This window comes from Cottoperca gobio, chromosome 5, assembly GCF_900634415.1.
Source record: "Cottoperca gobio chromosome 5, fCotGob3.1, whole genome shotgun sequence".
NCBI classification, from domain to species: domain Eukaryota; kingdom Metazoa; phylum Chordata; class Actinopteri; order Perciformes; family Bovichtidae; genus Cottoperca; species Cottoperca gobio.
The window spans coordinates 21,342,160-21,356,255 of NC_041359.1; the positions used below are offsets into that span (position 1 = coordinate 21,342,160).

The 14,096-nt window shown below is 42.0% G+C and overlaps 1 protein-coding gene across 4 annotated transcripts in view; it reads left to right on the plus strand.

Annotated features, from left to right (window-relative positions):
- The window catches only part of tox2 (TOX high mobility group box family member 2), an 88,404-nt gene that overhangs the window by 26,610 nt on the left and 47,698 nt on the right, over positions 1 to 14,096 (plus strand). For 3 of the 4 annotated variants that reach the window (XM_029431975.1, XM_029431977.1, XM_029431978.1), the window contains exon 2: positions 3,546 to 3,638. The exons of the other annotated variant lie outside the window; for it this stretch is intronic. In XM_029431975.1, the coding sequence (XP_029287835.1) occupies positions 3,546 to 3,638 (93 nt within the window). The remainder of the gene's footprint in view (positions 1 to 3,545; positions 3,639 to 14,096) is intronic. 4 annotated transcript variants of the gene reach the window in all.

Consider the following 14,096-nt stretch of genomic DNA (forward strand, 5'->3'; position numbering starts at 1 on the left):
TTATTGTATATTTAGAACAATAAAAATCCGATAACGATATATCAGCCGTTTTGTGTTTGTATAAAAAACACGACATAAACATATTTGCACCGTTTTATCAGAGATGACATTAACATATTTATAATGTGGTTAAATATAAACTATAAATAATACAAACATATCAATAAAAAATATACTAATAATGTAAAGATGCAGCCAATTAAACATTTATTTGTGATAACTGGATAATCAGCGTCAGCCGGCCTCCGTTATATAACGCGGTGATTCAATCACTCGTTGTTGTCAGAAACATTCAACATTGCACCTTTTTTTTTTTAGCTTATCTTAGCGGATATACTGTTCCAACATGACACAACCTGAAACTGTCCCATGCATCAGTAGAATCAGTATCATGTGGAATCTGTACATGAACGTGAAAATCTGTCACATGGCAGGAGCCGTGCGAGAAAGCATATTACAGCACAACTTGCACCCCCCCCCCCCCCCCATTGTTAATGGTTCTACATCCAGACGATCGTCATTGGCTCGCCGTGTTTATTGTCTGCCTGCTCAGCTTGTACTGATTGGCTCCACTCTGCCAAGCGACAGGACAATGTTTGTTTTTGCTGTCTGCCTGGGGAAGTCCCTCTTGTCCCCAGCCAGGCCCGGCTACAGTAACTGATACAAAGTTCAGAGGATGCCAGCCTCTTCCTGGTGTGGTGCAGCATCTTCCTGTGGCTGTACACCAAAGTCAGTTAGAAACTGTGAGTGAGTTACAGAGGTTTGTTTTATTTATGTATTTCTTTATTTTACCTTTTGCTTTTCTCCGACAGGATTACAGTAGCGTGAGCAAACAAGTGAACTCTGCCTTCTGCTCTATTTTGGTCAAAACTACAGTGTGGGTGTGCGGGATAAAAAAACGCATAAGTGGTTAGACTCAACATGGTGCTGAGCAGAGATGGTAAACGGCTGGCAGCATCTGGTTTTTGGTAGAAATATCACAGAAACCTAAAGCCAGCCAGAAAGTGAAAGAGAGATGACAAGAGTGAGAGAGTCTGAACTGAGGACTAGAAAACAAAAGAAAGGTGTCAGAGAACAAATGTAGAGAACAATGCTTCTTGCACTTGCAAACTGTTGTGCGCCAGCAAGGAAATGTGAGGAGTTTGGCTGTTGCTGTTCTGGGTGCCAGCACTCCTAATGAGTCTGTCAGGGCCAGTTAGCGCAGCCAGGCCTGCTTGTGTCCCCTCTAGGCCGCAGACAGCTGTTATTAGCCCCGTAATGGCATGCCACAGGGCCAGATTAGCCTGGCACACTGGAGAAATATCAAACATTCACTTACTGTGGCTCCTTTGCTGGCTAAAGCAGCTCTTCTGCGAGGCATTCATTTAGCGGTGGGGCTGGCAAGCTACCTAACAAGCCAAGAAAGAAAAAGTCTCCATTGAGGGTTGCAGTTAGTGTACAGGAGCTAGCAGGAAGGAATAAAGAAAAATAAATGTCTGACTGGATGGATGTAAAAGGCACAACATACAAGGTCATGTTGCTGATTATGAACTAAAATGGCAAATAATATAAATAGCAAATGCATACCTCTATACAAAAAAAAACATATTACAATTCCAGAAGCGAAGGTTTTTTCTTTTGTGGGTTTGTGGCCTGTTGGATATCAGGACGTTGCAGCAACTAAGAAAGTTGTAAATGAGAGTTATTTTTAATAACGCTGTGTCATCATTATGCGAACCATATCGACGAGATAGCCACTGCTGTCTACTCATCTGTTTTCACCTTTCATAATGAGCACAGGAAATCAAAACCTTACACAGCAAGTACTCTCGCTCTGCCTCAGGGGATAGCCTGCTGCTGTACACTGTCAGTGATAGGCCATTAGATCAGTACACTGTTCTGCATACAACACTGTTTATTATAAGGTATGAATCATGCTGGCGGATCCTGTGATTTCTCTCATATGTTTCATGCATGGTATGTGACGTAAGCTTTTGCATACATTGCCTGTGGGTTTCAATGCGTGCTAATCACTGTGCATTTAGGCCCATAAACACAATCTGAAGGTGTGTTTATGGCTGTTCCACTATAAAAGCTGAGGCCTGCTAAGCTCATGAGTGTGCGTGTTTTTGTCTGCACCATGTGACTGACTAGAAGTGAAAAGCAGGACCAGTTTTGGTTGGTTCAGGGATGTTTTCACACTCATTTGTTAAATATAGTTAAATACCGCACGTCTCTAAGCAGAGCAATCTGAAGCCATGTAGTAAAACAAGCTAAAGATTAAGTACGAGAGAGATAATGTGATATTTGTTCTAGATTGCTGCACTGTGTTTCTTTCTCCCTCAGTGATCTACATCACATCCTCATTAGCGGACTGTATGTATCAAGTGTGGCAAAGCCATTAAGCACTATACTAGCAGACAGGAGCCATAGCCATTACCAAATATAAAATCATGTTTTATCCTCTAAATTTATGAGAAAGCAGTTTCCACATCACCAGTCACAGCATTTATTTTAACAGCAGGCAACAGTACAGAAGCTAAAATAGACTCTCCGACACCAGAACAAGGATGTAGCTCATTTAATCAATTAACACACACAGAAATAGGTTATCACTGTTCAGATGATGGAAACGACATGTAGACAGTTGACCAGATGTTACAGACGAGAGATGTTAATGTAATAACGACATAATATCAAGGACTCACAGAGGTGCAGTGAGATGTGCATGTGAGCAGAGAGATGAAGACAATGAATGAATGATTAGAAGTGAATCCTGTGAAAACCCCCGCTGAGGCTGTGGACCGCTGTGTGAAGCCCACTGAACTGCACTGTCTTTCCCTGGCAGGGACCACTTGTTGCACATGATTAGCTTCCCAACGGAGGGCTTTGCCACCACTCCCTCAGGTTATGTTGTACAGCTAAAATCCACGTAGGCAAGTACAGGGAGGAGCCGGCAGGCTTACAACACACCACACTCTAATTATCAGCTGTGTAACGTATAGAAAGATGGAGTCAGTAGAGTACAGTGGAGCAGAGCACAGGAACCCTGGCTACCAAACACAACAGCTTAGTTCCATTAGTGCCGCTACAGAGCCAACCTTATCCAGTTATTATGTGTGGTACATCACCATGAGGTGATGTGATTTAATATGGCAGCCAATGTGCAGGCTCTCCGACTTGGCGGAAACCAGCACTCGTAAATAAAATGAGGACCATGAAAAGAACTATAGTGTGCTTGATCCCTGCGAATAAAACTTACTCTGAAATTAAAGGAGTTTGAATCAAATTCAATTTGAACCTGGATCTTTTGATTGTGATTTTATTTGAGTGTTTGAAGTGTTTAATTTATGCTAAGTTTCACGTCGAACTCTCAGTGAAAGAGAAAGAGAAAATATACTTAAAATGTCTCTCTCTCTGTCTCTCGCTCTGTCTCTCTGTCTCTCTGTCTCTCTGTCTCTCTCTCCTCTCTCTCTCTCTCTCTCTCTCTCTCTCTCTCTCTCTCTCTCTCTCTCTCTCTCTCTCTCTCTCTCTCTCTCTCTCTCTCTCTCTCTCTCCTCTTCCAGAGCAGATACGGTGCTGCAGATCGAGGTGTGAGGCTTTACAGTTCCCTGCCTATGCGCCCAAACCCTGACGGCAAGAGACTGCCCTCTACTGGGGTAAGGCTCATCTCTCCCAGCCCCCCCCCCCCCCCCCCCCCCCCCCTCACCCCTGCTCCCTCACCCCTACGTGTCATCCACACCTACATGTACCGACATGGCACCTTACCCATACAGTAAGAGAAGAAGAAGAAGGCTTCCACCATCTGCACAGCAACACTGTCCTAACACAGGATGGGAGGGAAAGTTCAGACGCAGTACAGACTTAAACATTTGCAGCAGTTCATGGGTTGAAGTGTGTTTTTTTTCATAAACCAAAGTTGGTGGCTCCTACTCACCACATGGGCTCTTCCCAAGTTCACCCTGATAGAGCTGCTCAGTTTCCCATTCTCGAAGCTTCACTGGCCACCGCAGGGCTTCCAATAACGCACCCATCTGACTTGGTGGTTTTTGTGGTGTTTGCCTGGTAGCTTCTAACAGCAGCATTTCGCTGCAGCTGATAGGCCGACCAACCGCCTCCTACTGTATTTGCGCTCACACAGAACAAAGGCATGTATTGGCTTTCTGGATACAATGTTTTTGCTTCTGACCTGGTTAAGGTTAAAAATAAAAGAAGGGAAAATGTTCATTAAGAATAGAAATTAAAGTATTTGGATGATTGTCCCTTTATTGCTTCTTCTTTTGTTGTAAAGCAGCTGTGTCGAGGCATAAAAGTGTCATTTTTGGAAACTATTTTATTATATACATGTTCCCGAGGACGATTAAGTTTATTGAAGTTTAGTGATGCAGCACTTGCAGTACTTTGACTTTGACAAAGTGCTGGAACAGTAAGTCTGCTTTGTTTGTGACACCTTTCTTTCATTTTCTTTAAATAAAAAAAAATCTTTTGGTATTGTGAAAATCATAATTAGAATCTAGCTTGCCTTGCTTTTATGCATTTATGTAACAAAGGAAGAAAAAAAAAATGAAAGAACAATAGAGCGAAAAGAGAGAATTTAATTTCATATGTCTCCTTTTTTCATGTTTCACTCCATGCAAGTGCTTTTTGAATTATCTCTTCTCTGCTCCGGGGCTCAATGAGAGGAAGAGTGTGTGAGCGAGTGAGAGAGGGGGTGACAGAGAGGGAGTGAAAGAGAGAGAGAGAGAGAGAGAGAGACAGACAAAGTGAAAGCTGTGTAATATTGTTGGTGCGCACCTTTTTTTTTTATAATTACAACAGAGATTGTATTGATGTCTCAGGCCACATGTCCTCAATCATTTATCAAGGGGGAGAGTGCTAACAAAGCATTTCTACGAAACCCATCCTCTCCTAGGGCCTGGAATCATATGTTATCTAAAGTGAATATTGTTAATGCTGTTCTGTGGAGAGACCCACTTACAAATCATGGGAATGAGTTCCTTGTCAGTACATGCACGAGGTAGTAAAGATATATATCCACCTTCATCTGATCCTCTGTTGAGCAAATAAAACTCTGCATCTAAATCTCTATGCACAAATTGTTTGTGAAAACGAAGAGGGACGTGTTAAAAACATCGGATGAACATTAAGGGAAGGACATCTCTAAACCGCATAGTGTAAAGATTTCATGTCAATGCTATTGTCTCTCTCTTTCTTATTTTTTCTGTCACTTCCTTTTGTCTGTTATTACCTGGGCGTAGCGTCAGTACAGTAGCACACTGTAGCTACAGGCTGCATGGTGGAGGAGGAGAATACAAACCACTTAACATGCAGGAGGAAACCAGACGTTTTTCCATTGCACTTATCAGGTGCTGTGGTGAGAGCAAGTGTCAAGGTGCAGTAGGTCCCTCCACCCCCCTCATTCTCACCCCCCAGCTCCTCTCACCCATCCTCTCCTTCCTCCCCTCTTCCTTCCCCTGCTCACCCCTTTTATTTTCCCCTGATCTCTATCTTTGTCTCCCTCCTCCTGCCTCACCCCACCACCACTCACCGCCCTCTGTTCAGTTAAAAGTGGGCTTGGCACTTCCGCAGAGAACCCCTCCCCCCCCCCCCCTCCCCCCTTCCTCCTCACCACCACCACCACTTCTTTTCTCTCTGTCAAACTAACCTCTCTCTGCTCCTCACCTCTATGTTTCCTGTCAAGGTGCACTGCCCTCCCACCCCTCCCTCCCCCCAACCACCGGCTCTGCCCCCGCAACCTTTTCCTTTTCTTTCTTTCAACATCTATTATGGCTCTAAATGCCTACAGTTCATTTTTTTAAATGCTCGGTGCAGAGGGCCTGACCCCCAGCGCTCTGCAGTGATCTTGCCATCCCTGCATGCACACGAATAGGGGTGAGGGGGTGGAGGTGGGGCTTTTGTTGTATTAGTAGCTTTGAAGGGAATTTCTGCCTTAAAATAGAGTCTACTCCTTATTACAGTGCCGTATGTTTTTTTTATGAATTCTTCTTTAAAGTATGTACAGTGCGCATTGTCCATTAGGCAGGAATGTGTGTCAGGTAAAGTGTTTGAGAATATACCACAGTGCTAGGCAATGAAACTTTCTATATAACTAAGATTATTAACCTCTTAATGACAAAAGTAGAAAGCTGGAGGTAATTAGCCTAGCTTAGCATAACACAAGGACACAAGGGGGAAAGCTAGCTTGGGTCTGTCCAAAGCTAAACAATCCACCACTCAGGATGAACTCGTATCTTCTTTTAATCCGAACGCAAACAGCAAGACGTAGTTACAGCACACGCAGTATCTCCCTCAAAAACTACCGATGGTCATTTTACATTTTTGTTTATCATAGGCAGAATCTTTGGGAGAGTCCGACTAGCTGTTGCCACTGTGTCTTTATGCTAAGCTAAGCTACAACATCAACCAGAAAACACAGGTGCAGGTGTTAAGAAAAATGATTATTGTTACATTTATGATTATTGAGGCAAAATCATTTATGTTTATATAGGGTTTAGGTCCTAATGTGTCCACATATTGTCTCCTCCGCATCCAGTTTCCATCCATTTTTCTTCATCATGAAACATCTGCAAATCAGATTTTTAGATCAGTGGAATAATGTGAAACCTTTAAGTATCTTAATGTTGTAAAATATTATATATCTTTTTTTCACACTGTCTGAAAGTATATAAAATGGAAATATGTATTAGGAATCATTTTATAAATATTACCTCTATTATTGGATAGAATGAAATAACATAATGAAATACAATGAGCGTTTAACAATTGCTCTCAAAGCTGCCTGGAGTGGAGGTTTGTTTTAGCTCAGGTTGGATAAGCATCAGCGTCGTCTTTGCAGGGAGTCAAACTGTTTGAGCTACCGTTGTAGTTGTTGTTATTGTTGTTGTTGTTTTAGCTCCACTACCTTGACAGGGATGCATAGGGTGAAGGTTCAGAATGTGCTATAGAGCAGAGAAGACAGGATCTTTCTCTTCCTCTCTCCGTCTGTTACCCTTGGTTTCTACATATCTCTCGCTCTCTTTCAATCTCTCTCTCCTGCTTTGTCTCTCTGTGTCTTTCTATCTTTTTCCAAGCTGATTTGGAGCCTTGCATAGTCAATTATGTAGGGAGTGAGAGATGGAGTGGGGGCACCGGCTTCCATATTTTGGTGCGATATTAATATTGCATGAGCGCTATTCTGTAGCGAATATCTAAGAGACTGCCTATTAAGGCAGCAGCAGGAGAAGAATGTGACACACACACACACACGCACACGCAAACACACACACACACACACACACACACACACACACACACACACACACACACACACACACACAGCACATACATTCATACACAGACAGCAAGAGAGCAGGGGTGAATCAGTCAGGATCAGGCACAGGTTGTTATAATTAGTGTTTTCCAGATTTATTTTGGTGGGATAATAAGAGTGACTCATTTTCCTGTTTAATATGTCATGTTTGTTTATCTTGACATGGCTCACATCCCAGCCGTACAGTGAGCGCGTTTGATGTTGGTGAGAACTGACTGATGTTTCACTGTAATTGTGCTAAGAATGGAATATTTTTAACTAACCAACTGAATGAGCAAACAAAACAGAGACACAAAACAAACACATGCTGTAAAAGAAATAAAAGAAAAACATTGCCAAGATAATTGTGACAAAGCAAGAGTGATCTGATGGCGGGCTATTTATTTTCTGCTGCTGGGTGGATATCAATGATGCATACAGCAAGTGTCAACAGTGACAGGCTGAGAAGCTCAGCGTGGACACTTGATGCTTTTTTTGGGTGCTAAGTGGCGGTGACACCGCATGGTCTGTGATAGACATCTCATTCGATGCTGCCACAGATTCTTCGAAAGCATCTGATTTTAAGGTGTTATGAATATAAACCTCATTAATAAAGTTTGAAAACATAATAATAACACTTTTCCTTTGTTATCGGGGCTGTAATACTGTACTGTATATCACAATATGAAACATTTATGTAATTATTCTCATTATTCGCTAATACATTTATTGTTGTGGCTCGTTTCAGAAAATGTCAGAAAATAGTGACCGTTTTTCCCATCAACAGTCCAAAACAAAAATATTTAGCTTACTATAATATAAAAAAGGGAAAGGCAGCAAATCCAGGTTGCAGGAAGGCTGTAAATGTCCTGCATATCAAACATAATAATCGACCGAGAGTATTTTTCTCACAGCACTTGGAGAACTTGCTGAAGAAATGATGTCCTCTATTGCAGCCGCCGTCTAAAGCCCTGAAAGCCCGGCCCGGAGCCGACACAGCCAGTTAGTCCGGAGCCCAGAAGCATCACGCTGGGCCACGACGTCGAACAAGTGCTTGGTGACCTTACAGCACCAACTGGAGTTAAAAGAAGTCTTTAAAAGGGTGATTCTCCACAGTAATATCATCGCCCGTGCCTCAAAGAGTCTGGATTAAGGCCCACTTTCCCTTGCTAAAATGTAACAAATGTGTGAAAAAACATCACAGCCAAAGCCAATGTGGAGGGAACAATGGAGAGAGGAAGAGGAGGGAGAGAGAGAGAGAGAGAGAGAGAGAGAGAGAGAGAGAGAGAGGGACAGCAGAAAAGAAGGGGGAAAGGAAGTGAGGGAAACTCAACATCTTAAAACCCCCCGAACCCCTCCTCCCTGACAGATATATCAATGTAGTTGGCTTTCTCCGAAATTCAAATGGCAAGAAGAAAAAGAGCAGATAAAAAAATAAAAATAACCTCTGGCTTTGAGGGGGGGGGGGGGGGCGCGTTGGATGGGGGGGGGGAGGTATTTGCTGGTTGCTGAGAAAAAGACCTGCCATCTATGTATTAGTGCTCTGTAAATATTACATGAGCTCCACATTCGCTCAGTTGTTTGGCATTACTTCCACTGCATGGGTATATTATTTTAGAAACCATGCCTTGTTTATGGAGAGGCATGACCTACTTCCAGACACTCCTCTCTCTTTCTGCTTTTTTTTTCTCTCTCTCTCTCTCTCTCTCTCTCTCCACCCCCCCCTTCTCTCTTTTTCCCCTTTACCTCGCTTTCTCTCCCTCTTTCTTTCTCTCCCTCTTTCTTTCTCTCCCTCTTTCCTTCCCTCCATCTCTCTTTCTTCTCCCTCTCTTACTCACTCTCAATCTGTGAAATCTCAACTGGTTGTCCCTGCTGAACAATTACAAGGCAGAGAGACCCAAATGGAGATGTTTGTAGAAAACAACATGTGTATAATTAAGGTTTAATGAGCTCTTGTCAGGGTGGAATGTGCAATTAGATTGGTAATAAAAAATTCTGCCTGAATGCTAGTGGCAGAGGCTGGATGTGGAGTCAGCATGGCAGTGAATGAAAGAACAGTGAATTATTTTGAGCCCTATTGACAGAAGTAGACGGTGCTGGATGCTGCATTTAGATTTAAATACATGGTGAGGTCTCAAATACAGAAATATGTTTTTTTTTTCCTGGTGGCGCTATATTGTGTGTTTTCAAATTACTGTACTTGTGCACACCAGATTGGTTTCTTGGAATAAAAACATTTCTTCAACAGCTGAAGTTAGGCTTCAGTGCTGCAGAAAGAAGCCAGAGATTATAATTGTGATTTAAATGGGGAAAGGTCATGAATGTTAATGTCGGCACAAATATAAAAGAGTTAGCAGGTTTTATAAAAAAAATAAGAAAAACGTAATCAGAGAGCATTCAGAGAGCACAATCCTGAGATTGGAAATGTCTAGTTTTACATTACCATCTATATCTAAATCTATGAGAAGCATCACAGCGAAAGACAATGCTGCTGATTAAAGCCACATTATGTAACTACTATATCAAAGTGTAACAGCTTAAAAACTCTTCTGATGCTACACTGACTTGCAATAGGGAGAATGGTGCTAAATCGCAAACATACTGAATCTTACATTATGTTGCTTTAAGGAACGGCAGCTGTGTTTCTTTGGAGATATACCTGCAGTTTATTCTGCCCTGGCACAATAAGGCTTTGTGCAGAAAATGTTAAACATGTCAAATGCCTCTTAACCACTGAATGTAGGTGAAATTAGAGCTGCAGCTAATTATTATTTAAATTTTTTATTTATCTTTTGTGTCAAAATGTCAGAAAATAGTGAAAAATGGCAATTATATTTCACCAGAACCCAACGGGATGTCTTTATGTGTCTTGTTTTCATCCAACAGTCCAAACGAAAAGCTGCAAATCTTCACATTTAAAAATCTGGAACCAGCTAATGTTCGGCGTTTATACTTGTAAAAATGACTGGAACAATTAACCGGTTATCAAAAGATGCAGAATTTTACGACAGTTGCCAAAACGATTATTTTTTCGGCTCTGAAATATTATCAGCATTAGCAGATTCTGCAGCGCATCATCTTAGAAAGAGCGATCGCAAAGTCTTTACAAATGGCCACACGGTGCTGCTATTTCACAAAATTAAGAAGCCGTGCGTTACCTCATGTAGCAGGTGCTGAACGCTCAGGGTGTAGCACGTCGGACTTTTGTGCTAGAGAATTGAGTTTGTGTCCCATCACGGATCTGAAATCTGAAAGTGTTTTAGTTGCCTAATCATACACACACCTTAATCTTAGCTTATTTTTAATGACCGCAATCTTTTTTCCAAACAAAGCGTGCCACAGTTGGCTTCAGCAGATATGATAAAACACCAAGAAACCTTGTCACTGAGCGTAAACATTTTGTTAAATGCAATCGTTGGTCTCGCAGAAACGTCCAATATGTTCTTTTGTGGTGATAAGGTTATAAGAGACAGACGTACAGATGTGAAATTATTAACTACCTAGAAGTCTTTATTGAACATATTCATCCCTCATTTGCTCTTTAAATCACAGCCTGGCATTTCCATCTCGGAGACAGACCCGGTGTCTTTTTGAATAAGGCACTTGTGAGAGAGAAAGAAACAGACAACTTGCTGCTCTCTTTTTACTTTCTATTCCTTTATTTTGGGCTGTCTTTTTCTTGACTTGGTGAAATTGCCGCTTGTGGCTCTGGGGAAGAAGACCCACACACACATACAAAAAAAAAAATGGTGTTTGGCTCTTTCTGAATTACTTGACTAGACCCTGAAAGAGAGGACCCTTTGTTGGCTTCCTCTAGGACTGCCCTTGAAAGGCTCCTATTGTGTGGTAAGCACTGTGATATAATGCAAGTGGATTTAATAGATTTAATGGAACATGCAGACATGTTCTGAAGCCCTCATGTGCTGCCTGTTTTTACGAGATCTGAACTACATCTCAAAGAAATGAAATGAGAATGTCAATGCTGCGGTTCTCCAGAAGCATGTTAGCAAGCTTAGATTTTATGGGAAATATTCCTGATTGTGTGTTTTTACACCACCGACGGCGTGCTTTCCTATCTTCTTTTGTGATTTCTGTATTGCTTGATTATCCATTTTCTGTGTTCCACCTGAGTTGTGTTGGAAGTCAAGGTTAGGCAGAGCGGGGGGAGTTGAATGTCAGCGATGTGTTAGCTTTGTTTTCATTGTGTTAACAGGAGCACAATGGCACGATTGTGTGGCCATCTGAAACCCTACACCTACCCAGAGCTTTCGGGGGTCAGAGGTGGGGGAGATGTGTGTGCCTTTAGCCCGACGGACCATGCATTTTGAAAGACCCAGAAACCAAAGAGTAATCCAACCAGCATACCATCAAAACTATCCTGCTTCACCGGCTCGCTCACACACCAGATCTACTTGTAAAACGCTCTCATTTACCAGATATAAATGATGCATTTTTCCCCTTCCAATCGTTGCTTTGTAATCTGTCTCATTATTTTAAGGTGCCATTTGAGGAGTGGCCCGCCTCTTGAAACCCCTCAGTGTGATGGACAAGACCATAAAGCAGAGCAATAAACCTGAGATGAATGTTATATCTTAACACTGATAGAGGCAATTAAGTCCATCATAAGCGAGAGAGGGAACACTCTTCTCTGGGGACTCATTCACTTGCATGGTTTAACATGATTCCCAGCTAAATCCCTTATTTTATTTCTCCTCTCAGCTCAAAGCTTACAGTTGAGCACAAATTGAGCTGATGTGTTTTGTTTTTTTTTCACACAATTTGGTCTTTCTGTCTGATCTGCCCTTTTCTGTCTGTCGTCATGTGTCTCTCTCTCTCTCTTTCTAGCTATCTCTCCCTTCTCTCTCTCTCTCGCCTCCCCATTTCGCCGTATTTGTCATGGTAATGTAAAAAAATCTCAGCTGCTCCAATTCATTTCGTGCTCTTTCAGTTGAGAAAGAAGGGCAATTCTGTTTTTCCTCACTAGTTTCTGTGTGTTGAGCTTTAAAGGTAATGAAGACCATATTTCATCTGCATGGAGTTATATGACTGGGCGTGGCTGAGCAGGTCTGTTATGGGAAAATAAATATTATGGAAGGTCTAACTTTGTTATCTTTATCTCGCTGGGATCAATGTGTGTATTATTGGACAGGATACATTACACAAACACGTCGGCACGCATGCAATGTGCACACATTCAGAGCCAAGAATTTAGGTTGTCTATACAGCATGCAAACATGCACAGACATAAGGAACACATAAAGGTGAAATACACATGCAGCAGCAGAGATATCCACACACACACACACACACACACACACACACACACACACACACACACACACACACACACACACACACTCACACACTCACACAAACACAGGCAATCCATATCTGCTTTACACCACACCATCCCCCATACTCTGTGCTTTGGGTGTGTGTGCGTGTGTGTGTGTGCGTGTGTGTGTGTGTGTGTGTGCGTGTGTGTGTGTGTCTGTGTGTGTCTGTGTGTGTGTGCCTGCCAGCGAGTCACTGAATGCTCTAATGACCACAGTCCTGACACAGGTATTTTGACTGCTGCCTCTTTCCATCGGCACATTGACTGACATGCGATTAGTTACGCTGGGCTGGAAAACTAGGGAGGCGCACAATGTAACCATGAAAAGAAACTAGAAGGAAGGTTAAGTTCTGCTCTCTCCGTTTCTCTCCTGCATCATCTTTCTTTAGATATAAAACATCCCTGGCCGCAGTTACTGGTTGTATGATTTGGTATTCAGTACGTACAGTAAAGCACAGCCTTGCTCACAGCGACCTTATGAGAAAAGCTTCTCTTGTAGATCAATGCAGGTTAGCAACGCTGTAGCACAGAATGCAAAGTAACCGTCGTAGTAGGACTATATAATTGATACGAAATGACATAAAAAAGCTTGTAATGTAGGGCTGCACTGCCGTGTTCCTGACCTCAGTTAGTGGGTCCCGTGTATATATATATATATATATATATATATATATATATATATATAAAGTCACTGTTTTTGCTATATGTTACAAATAATTCAGTGACAGCGGGCAGGTGACTCAATCATTAGTGCCATAACTTCCATAGTGCATGATCATTTCTTGATTATCCCAAAGAGTTCCATATCGTGAGGTTATACACATTGTTCATTTGGGAAAAAGAGAGCAATGGTCTCCAATCAGTACTAACAGTATTGGCAGGTACAGATTAGGTATTGGGATTGGTTCCAGGAGGAGAGGAAGAAATGGATCCGCACAACCGTACTCGTAAGATAACATACGCTATAGCTACAGGTAACGTACTCGCAAAGTACACACTAAACCCGACACAAAAGCAAAGACACAAACATATGAACACGGATTCATATGAAGCACAAACTAGCACAGAATTAAAACACTAAAGTAAAAAACCCAAATCTTATTTCCATTGTGGCTCTGAATAGACTGGTCACATGACCCATTATTAAGAGTATGCATTTGATCCTGAATCATAACTTTCTCTAACTTTTTCAAACGTTGTATAATATCATTTTGTAAGAGAAACTTATTCTTTAATGTACTGATGTTTGTGAGATGCCACTGAATGTGAGACCTATCTGAAGGCTCTGGAAAGCTACATTTCTAATATGCTGTGTTCCAGTCAACAGTTGTTTTAAAAGCTCTATGACTGTGGTGCTCTTCCTGCATCAAACTGACATCGGTTTAGCTTTACGCAAACACAAAGCTATTTATAGCAGCTCTACCACTTTATTTCCTCCCCTCCATTCTCCCTCTCTCTCTCCCTCTCTCTCTC